Source organism: Rhinopithecus bieti, unplaced genomic scaffold (assembly GCF_001698545.2).
Source record: "Rhinopithecus bieti isolate Rb0 unplaced genomic scaffold, ASM169854v2 scaffold_8601, whole genome shotgun sequence".
NCBI lineage: Eukaryota > Metazoa > Chordata > Mammalia > Primates > Cercopithecidae > Rhinopithecus > Rhinopithecus bieti.
In genome coordinates, this window is record NW_016806193.1 from 965,157 (window position 1) to 974,993 (window position 9,837).

The 9,837-nt window shown below is 39.3% G+C and overlaps 2 protein-coding genes across 2 annotated transcripts in view; one reads left to right on the top strand and one right to left on the bottom strand.

The window, feature by feature from the left end:
- The window catches only part of CUNH3orf49 (chromosome unknown C3orf49 homolog), a 33,325-nt gene that overhangs the window by 7,852 nt on the left and 15,636 nt on the right, over positions 1–9,837 (top strand). The window contains exons 3-5 of the mRNA XM_017875012.1: positions 2,760–2,884; positions 6,269–6,382; positions 6,839–7,003. Coding sequence (XP_017730501.1) covers positions 2,760–2,884; positions 6,269–6,382; positions 6,839–7,003 — 404 coding nt within the window. The remainder of the gene's footprint in view (positions 1–2,759; positions 2,885–6,268; positions 6,383–6,838; positions 7,004–9,837) is intronic.
- The window catches only part of THOC7 (THO complex subunit 7), a 7,840-nt gene continuing 7,023 nt past the window's right edge, over positions 9,021–9,837 (bottom strand). The window contains exon 6 of the mRNA XM_017875023.1: positions 9,021–9,352. Coding sequence (XP_017730512.1) covers positions 9,285–9,352 — 68 coding nt within the window. The 3' untranslated portion in view covers positions 9,021–9,284. The remainder of the gene's footprint in view (positions 9,353–9,837) is intronic.

The window sequence follows — 9,837 nt, forward strand, 5'->3', positions numbered from 1 at the left end:
AAAAAAAAAAAAAAAAAAAAAAAAAAGAAAGAGTCTATTTTATAGCACTTTTATATTTACAAAAAAATTAAACAGAAAATGTAGAGTTCCCATGTATACCCTCCCTTCCCTGATCCCCACAGCTCCTATTATTAACATCTTGGCTTAGTGTGGTACATTTACAATCGATGAACCAATATTAACATATTATTATTATTAACTGAAGTTATAGTTTACATTAGGGTTCCCCCTTTATATTGTGCAGTTCTGTGGGATTTGACAAATACCTACTTTTATGTCACACCCTGTTATAACATGCATCCACCATTACAGTATCATACAGAATAGTTTCACTGCTCTATATATCCTTTGTAGCTTTTTAATGTCCTTCACAGCACAGAATCAGGAAACACACAGCCCTTACAGTGTGTGTAAATATACATACAACTTCACATTTTACACACCATGATCAGGCAACAAAACTGATGTGTGCTTTTTCCAGGAAAAAAAAAAAAAATCTTGGTGGTTTCCAGCCGACTAATTTCAAACAAACTATCTGTTCTGGAAAAAGCAGTCACTAATACAAGCATCCAAGCATCTAGCAATTACCTGGTATGGATTGAGCTGTATATTTCTGTTGAAAATAACAAAGAGGATATGCTTCTATATTGCTGGGGCTGGAATTGAAGAATCCAGCAGAAAACAGAGGATCAAATTTCTACTCTTAATCTGTGCACTGGTTTATTTTTGTCTTAGTTGGAATAACAAATATCAACTAAGATTTCTCCAGAAAATATACTCATCCTTTAGGATGTAGCTCAAACATTAATACCCTTTGTTGTAGCCCAAAATCAGTTGCTCTTCCCCGCTGACCTTCAAAACATGTTTTTATCCATTTAACAAATATCTGCTAAGTACTTATTATATGATAGCCACAATATTTGGGATAGAGTAGCACATAAAACAGCCATGGTCCCTCCCTCATGGAGTTATAGCATAGAGGGGCTTTCGAACATGCAGAAAATTACATTTGTTCCAAAGGAGCACAGGATACTATTGAAAGAAATCATGGGTGCTCTAACTTTAGGGGAGGGGTCTCAGGAAAGGCTTCCCCAAGGAAGGGACAATTAAATTGAGATCTGAAGGATGTCTAAGACATAAGGATGGCTTACACAAGGTGGAGGGGGGAGAATAGTTTCCCAGGAATAAGGGAGAGCATGTTCAAGTCACAGTATCAAGAGATCACCAGGCACAATTTAGCAATGAAAGAAATCCAGCGGAGGTTGGAACACAGAGAGCTAAGGAGAGGCTGGTTGAATTAGGTAGTAAGGGTGTCTGTCATAGGACACATTGAGAATTTTTAACTTTCTTCTAAGGGTGATAAGAAACCATAGGATACTTTCAAGCTGGGGATTTATATAATCTGATTTGCATTCTTAAAAGATAGCTTTGGCTGCATAGTGTAGACTGGATTGGATGAGGGTAAGTGCAAATGCAGGAAGAACAATAAGCACCCGTACATTCTTTCAGGCAAGGAATGACATTAGCTTGGATTAGTCATGACAGTGGGAATGGGGAGATAAAGGGAGAAATAAGCATAGATAGAAGTTATAAGATTTGCAGAAGACTTGGACAGTGAAGGGTGGAGGAGAGGGAAGAATTTCTGGATTGACCACTTGCTTTGAAGGTGGAGGCATCATTCACTAAGATAAGGAGCAATGGACCTGGATTGAAAAATAAGTCATGAGTTCTGGCTAGACTTGCTGACTTGAGGTCCCTGCTGAATAGCCAAGTGGAGGTGTCAAGTAGGCTAATGTATTCTCTGAGGCTCCCAGAGAAGTCCTTATCAATAGACTTTAAGCAACAAGATATTTTAGGTGTACACACAGCATGAAGGAACAGTGTAACACACAGCAAATTGCAAACACCCTTTCCCCAATGCTGTCATCAAGGAAAATGTCTCATTTAGTGACCCCCTTTTTTAAGAAAAAGAGAGTACCTGTAGTCCCAGCTACTTGGGAGGCTGAGGCAGGAGAATGGCTTGAACCCAGGAGGTGGAACTTGCAGTGAACCGAGATCACACCACCGCACTCCAGCCTGGGTGACAGAAGGAGACTCCGTCTCAAAAGAAAAAAAAAAAGAACAAGAAAAAGAGAGTAACCTTAAGTTTAGTGCCTTCTGCAAAAAATAACATAGCTTTGTTTTTAGCATAGTAATTTTAATGCCTATTTATGATACTAGTCTTAAATTTATGGTAGTGTTTTAAAGTTTCCTTTATAAATACATTTATTGAGTTAAGCACTGAATTGATATGTTTTAAAATGTTAAGGAATCCAAGGTTCCCTGGCTCCTGGATATAGGAAAGATGAATCAATGATATGTAAATGACTGAGTCTTGAGCCACGTTTCTTGAAAATAGATAGAAAATTTGCTTTAATCCACAATGAATACCCAAGGGAGGGTCTTGCATATTAGAGGATTACTTTTCTAATTCCACAATGGTTCAGGGGAAAAACTTAAATCTCGAAGAGAGAGAGAGGTGGCTACATTGTCAAAGACTGGGTTGGTGTCCACTGAGGTCATGACCATAACAAAAGGCAAATGTTTGCAGGAGAAAATATAAGATTGGGAAGAGCAAATCCAGTTTTTATTTTTAACTCTAAAGAAAAAAAGCCACTGAAGCAGCATGTGATGCTGTCTTCTAAGAATACTGTATTTTAATAGGAAAATGTGTTCCTCATTGTGATCCTTACAGATTCCTTTTTCCCCCTTTTTCTAAGCGACTATACAACTTGATGTTGTAGAGGCAGAGACAGAGGAGATAACCCAGGGAAATACACTGCTTCGGGCCAGGAGAACCACCAAGAGGTTATCTGTGACATCTCTTCCTTCAGGACTGCAAAAGGTAAAACACTAAACAAATTTGCCTCTAAAGACTTACATATAACTCAATGTTTACAGATTTTGCGAAAACCAAGTTCTCTCCTACCATGAGTCCTCCACAATAAGCCCTTTAAATCTGCTGCTTCTGTCTCCTCTCCAAGAATTTAGGGTACCCTCTGGGTCAGATTCTTCTGCTTCTATGCTCAAACTGTTCAGCTTCTACTACATCTGGGCAACAGTGGAGTTTGGATATTTGTAACTGACTTTCTCACTCTTCAAATGTTAGTATATTAGCATTCTGGCCTATCTGTGCATACTATGTGGAGTGGAACTCATTAGACCAGCACTGTCCAATGGAACTTTCCGTGAAGATGCAAGTATACATTGTCCAATATAGTAGCTGTTAGCCACAACTGGCTTTGAGACTTTGAAATGTAGTCAGTGCAATTGAGGAACTGAATTTTTAATCTTAATTTTCATTGAAATCAAAATGTAAATAGCCATATGTACAACACAGAAAATGCAGTGTAGATGATCTAGGACTCTCCAAACCAATGCTTTTACTTATCCTAGGTATGCATGGGTTTTTGTGTGTGTTTGTTTGTTTTGAGGCAGAGTCTCACTCTGTCACTCGCCCAGGCTGGAGTGCAGTGGCACAGTTTTGGCTCACTGCAACCTCTGTCTCCTGGGTTCAAGCGATTCTCTTACCTCAGCCTCCTGTCTAGCTGGGACTACAGGCGTGCACAACCATGCCTGGCTAATTTTTGTAGTTTTAGTAGAGATAGGGTTTCGCCATGTTGGCCAGGCTCGTCTCAAACTCCTGGTCTCAAGTGACCCACCTGCCTTGGTCTCCCAAAGTGCTGGAATTACAGATGTAAGCCACTGTGACTGGCCATGCATGTATGTTTGATCCTAAATTGCCCAGTCTATTTTTCAAAAATAGAACCATGGACTATTATTATTATTTTAGATATAAGACTTACCTTAAAGCTATGTTCCAAACTCTGTTCTAAGTGCTTTAAAAATATCAACTCGGATAATGCTTACAACAGCCCTATAATGTAGGTAGCAATATTATCCTTATTCTAGGGATGGTACTGAGAGTTTAAGTAATTTGCCCATGTAAGTGACAGAGCCAAGTTTCAAACCCAGGAAGACCTGGCCCTAGAGTCCTTAGTAGTAACTGCTATGCTATAGACTAACTGTACTGTCCAAATATGCTAGTCAGTAGCTGAATGTCACTACCTATGTTAACTAAAATTAAATAAAATTAAAAGTTCAGTTCCCCAGTTGCACTAGCTACGTTTCAATGGCCAATAATCGCACCTAGTTAGTGGCTGTCCTATACAGCACAGATAGAGCACATTTCCATCTTCACAGAAAGTTCCACTGAACAGTACTGCTCTGGAACACCACTGTCAGAGTGCACTGATATTAGTTTTGAATTTTTGCCTTCTGTGTGCTAGGTTCGTATTTAGTGTGCCCATATTATGTTTTAGGCAGTTTGTAGGTTTGGGGCGGGGGGTATAGGGTGATCCAATGGACATGGTCTTGCTTCTGTGGAACTTACAATCAAATAGAGGAGATACACATTAAACCATAGCGCCACACAGCAGTGGGGTAAGGATAATCTTTTGAACAAATGTTGCTGGAACAAGTGGGCATTCATATAGGAAAAAAATGAAAATTGATCCCTGTCTCACACCATATACAAAATTTAATTTCTGTTCAGTTATAGATTTAAGTGGAAAAGGCAGAGACCTTAAAACTCCTGGAGGACAGTAAGAATATCTTCATGACTTCAGCATAGAAAAAGACTTCTTAGGACACATGTAACACTAACCATAAAGATAAAGATGGGGCAATTTGGCTATGATTAAGAATTTCTTTCCATCAAATGGTGTTAGATCAGAGGTTGTCAACTACCTATAAAAATGGTTTGTTTAGCCTTCAGAATGTTCTCAAAAATATATTTGAATTGGCTGGGTGTGGTGGCTCATGTCTATAATCCTGGCACTTCTGAAGGCTGGTGAGGGAGGATCACTTGAGCTTGGGAGGTCGATACCAGCCTGGGCAACATGGCAAAACCCCATCTCTACAAAAAAATATAAAAATTAACTGGGCATGGTGGTGCACACTTTTAGTCCCAGCTCCTTGGGAGGCTGAGGTGGGAGGATCACTGGAGCCTTACAGAGGTCCAGGCTTTAGTGAGCCATGATCATGCCACTGCTCTCCAGCCCAGGCAACAGAGTGAGACCTCATCTTAAAATATATATATGTATTTGAATTAATTGTCCACATTTAAAAATTAGGATATTTCAAATAAAATTCTGGGTTTTCAACTTTCTTTTGAAAAATAAAAAGACTGGAAAATACTAGGCCAATTCCTCAAGGCAACAAGCAGGAGCTGCACCAAGGTACTGCAGGAGGTGTGTTCTCTTCAGTCCATACCAGCCCCAACTAGTCCTGCTTTACAAAACTTGCCTAGGCACTAGATTTTACCGTAGTTGTATTCAATAAACACAGACATAATGTAGTAACTGCCAACTATGCTAGTATGCTAGGTGCTTAACAGGAAAAAGTACTGGGTTTTATGAAAGAGAAAAAAGAGGAGTCTTACTTTAGATAGATCAGGGAAGATTCTGCAAGTGACGTTTGAGCTGGGCAAGCTGGCAGGGTAGCAGTGGTTCAGCAGATTCCATTTGTAAAGGCAAAGTGTAGGACCCAGATCTGGTCCCATATCCTACTTTGTGTAGGTCTCACAATAGTCCTAATGCGAATTATTAAGCACAAGGGGAAGGAAGAGTAAACTCAGTAAGACTAACAATGGCATATTAGCTTGGAGCCATGACCTGGGAATGATTTCCAATTGCAACACTATCAGGACAGGTACTTGTAACCAGTAAGCCAGGGATAATGGGAAAAGTATCAAGCATGGGGTGAAAAGAATCCAGAGCTTTCTTTTTATGTTTGAAGATATGACTGCCATGAAAATAAGGAAACATGCAGAAACGAGACCAAATTAACAACTAGATTCACTGATAATGAGCTTTCTGGGGCACTGGTCCACAATGGCCCCACACTGTCACTGTGCCCAGCAGCTGCAGAGGCAATTTCTTCTTCTTCCCCTTATGAAGACCTGCTTTTTTCCTGATGCTGTATATTCTTTCAGAGTCAGACAATCTCATTTCTCTGCACCCTATAGATCTCTTCAAAGAGAGCTCTGGGCACAAATAAGATACTTAGGTGTGGAGAATAATATGAATACAGCCTCCAACCCAATATTGTTATGTGGCAAATGTTCAGTTTATAAGAGAATGTCCCGAAGGTGAGAACTCTTGTTTAAGCACCATCACAAAAATAAGGTTGGTAGTTCCTAATCTGATGTTTTGCATTTTTACCATAGGGGCCATATTCACCAAAAAAGAGACCACATTTTCCAGCACTTAAAAAAAAGAAGCATGGCATGAAAAACATCCTTCGAAAATCAGATTTGACAGTAGGAAAGCTTCAAATGCAGGTAGTGGACAAAGGCTTTTAACTTTTGAGTCTCAGAAGCATCAGAGAACCAGGCTTAACCAAATGCACAGCCCTGCTAGACAGCATGGGTGTGGGATGAAATTAATGATTAGCATTAAGAAATAATGTTAGTAGGGGGGCATTCTGAAAGTGGCTAAAGGATTGCTAAGGACACCTAGGATAATGCTGTGTACCTGATAAATATTAAATGAACTCAATTAAAGTGAAGACATATACATAGGTTTCTTTTCAGAAGAACTGAGATCGTCTTTATCACTGGGTGGTAAATGTATGCTTTCAAGCTCCATTTGCTATGACTTGAATTAGAATAATATTTTAAGACTTGCAAAATGTCCACCAGTTCCAGAACGCTCCTCTTGGGAAAAGCAACTATCCGTTTGATTTTGACAAGGCTTTCCAACACATGGCTTCATTTCTTGGTATTTATCTGTCATAGGTGGATGACCTCATAGAAACAGTGACTGATAAATCCATGAAGCTATTGGCCCAAAGACATGCTGAGCTTCAACGGTGTGAGTTTCTGGGGGATGAAATTCTTCAGTCTTCTAAACAGTTCCAGAGGATATCCAAGAGAACCATGAGGAAGTATAAATTTAAAAATGTGTGTTTCCCATGTACCTGCTGTTGCTGCTTCTGACTTTGTTCCTGATTCTTTAAAAGTTATCTTCCCTAGGCTGGACGTGGTGGCTCACGCCTATAATCTCAGCACTTTGGGAGGCTGAGGCAGGCGGATCCCTTGAGGTCTGGAGTTCAAAACCAGCCTGGCCAACATGGTGAAACACCATTTCTACTAAAAATACAAAAATTAGCCAGGTGTGGTGGCAGGCGCCTATAATCCCAGCTACTTGGGAGACTGAGGCAGGAGAATTGCTTGAACCTGGGAGGCAGAGGCTGCAGTGAGCCGAGATCGCACCATTGCACTCCAGCCTGGGCGACAGCGCAAGACTCCATCTCAAAAATAAATAAATAAATAAAAGTTATCTTCCAAGAGACTCTTATCTTTTGGTACTTAATCCTGAAAAAATCTCTCTAGTGAATTAATCAACGGGGGTGAGGATGGGGAGGCAGCATTTAAAAAAAATTCTACCCAATAGTCCTTTAAAAAATAAATATCTTTTTTGAAAAACTGGTATTTGTCTGGGGCACAGTGGCTCACGCCTATACTCCCAGCACTTTGGGAGGCTGAGGTGGGTGGATCACATGAACCCAGGAGTTTGAGACCAGCTTGGGCAGTATAGTGAGAATCTGTTACTACAAAAAACTTTTAAAAATTAGCTGGGTATGGTGATGTGTTGCCTGTAGTCCCAGCTACTCGGGAGGCTGACATAGAATTGCTTAAGCCTGGGAGGTCAAGGCTACAGTGAGCTGTGATCAAGCCACTGTACTCCAGCCTGGATGACAGGAGAACACCCTGTCTCCGAAAAGGAAAAAAAAAAAAATGGATTTTTAATTCTGAGTCAATATAGGCAAATTTTTGTTTCATAATTCTTACTAATAACGGAAAATAGAAACATGTGTCACAGCATAGCAATTCTGCAAAGAAATTTCTCCCATGACTTGCCAGATGAAATTAGAGGAAGTATTTATAGGTATTATGACACTTTTAATATGACTACAACTGAGCTAATTTTAAACTTTCACTTTTAAGATAAAAATTATTAAAATTACAAAAATGTAACATCATTAAGGTATGATTCATGCAAAGTGTCATGTTTCTTAACTAAAATAAATGGATAAGGATGGAGTTGAACAAGTATTACACATGTAATGAAATACTTAAGAAAATTACAAGTGATTCAGCCTTAGCTTAATTTTTAAAAAGATTATAAATTCTTTATGCAAGACAATCTTTTTTTTTTTTCTAGATGGAGTTTCACTGTTGTTGTCCAGGCTGGAGTGCAATGGCGTGATCTTGGCTTACCGCAACCTTTGCCTCCTGGGTTCAAATGATTCTCCTTCCTCAGCCTCCTGAGTAGCTGGGATTATAGGCATGTACTACCATACCCGGCTAATTTTGTATTTGTTTTAGTAGAGACGGAGTTTCTTCATGTTGGTCAGGCTGGTCTCGAACTCCTGACCTCAGGTGATCTGCCTGTCTTGGCCTTCCAAAGTGCTGGGATTATAGGCGTGAGCCACCGCGCCTGGCCTATGCAAGACAATCTTAACAAACTATTTACTTCAAACAACTCTTCACTTTATCAATACATTTTTTTCTACTGAAAATGATTCCTAAAGAACAAAACAGTAGAGAAAAGAGATCAACAAAACATTTGAGAATTATATTCCTCACATATTAAGGAGAGATATAGAAAGTAATGCGCATTATTTTACTTTGCATCTTATAATTACCTCTCATACCAGTGACTTTTAACAGCCTGGAACCCCTCTACACAATAAGCATACACCACAAACATTTTGCATGTAATTTCACAGATTCATGGCCCTCCTAAAGCCTCTTCACAGACTCCGTTTTCAGAAGTGTAACCATTTCCAGAAATTGGCCCATTTTCCCATGTACATCCTAGAAATGCCAACTTCTAACAATTTTCAACTTATTTTGTAAGCCAATCAATGTTACCAGTTAAAAACTATCTAGAATATTAATGAGCACAAACATATCCAGCTTAAAACCATTTTATTAAGCATTTTTGGATGTTGCTTCCTACCACTTAAGAATAAAAAAATGCATTTTAATAAAACAAATCTATACTGAAGTCATTTTCCTTTGTGTGAGGAAATATGAATGAAATACACATTCATATTTAAAAACAGAGTATTTTACTGCCAAAACTTTAAATATCTCAAGAGCACATCACATTTTAAACACATTATGGTCACGTAGCTATTTCAATATTCCTGGGAGTGGTGGGCGATTAGCCTGTCTATGGCTTAGGATCTGTTTCCATGCTTGCTTCCTGAGCTTCTTCTACCTCTGAGAGTTTTTCATCATCTGTAATTGAGAAGGAAACATAAAACCTTAGTCAAGTTTACCTATGTTTTATATTCAATGAACACATGAAAATATGTTTATCCTGTATTAGCCAATACAATTAAAGCAAATATGGCTACTAGTTGAATCAAACTTTAAAATGTATGTGATAGATTTTACTTAAAAAAAAAAAAAAATCTGGGCAGGGTCTGGTGGCTCACGCCTGTAATCCCAGCACTTTGGGAGGCCGAGGCGGGTGGATCATTAGAGGTCAGGAATTCAAGACCAGCCTACCCTACATGGTAAAACCCCATCTCTACTAAAAATACTAAAATTAGCTGGGCGTGGTGGCATGCACCTGTAATTCCAGCTACTTGGGGGGCTGAGGCATGAGAATCACTTGAGCCTGCAAGGTGGGGATTGCAGTGAGCCAAGACTGTGTCACTGCACTCCAGCCTGGGTGACAGGAAGACTGTCTCAAAAAAAAAAAAAAAAAAAAAAAAAAA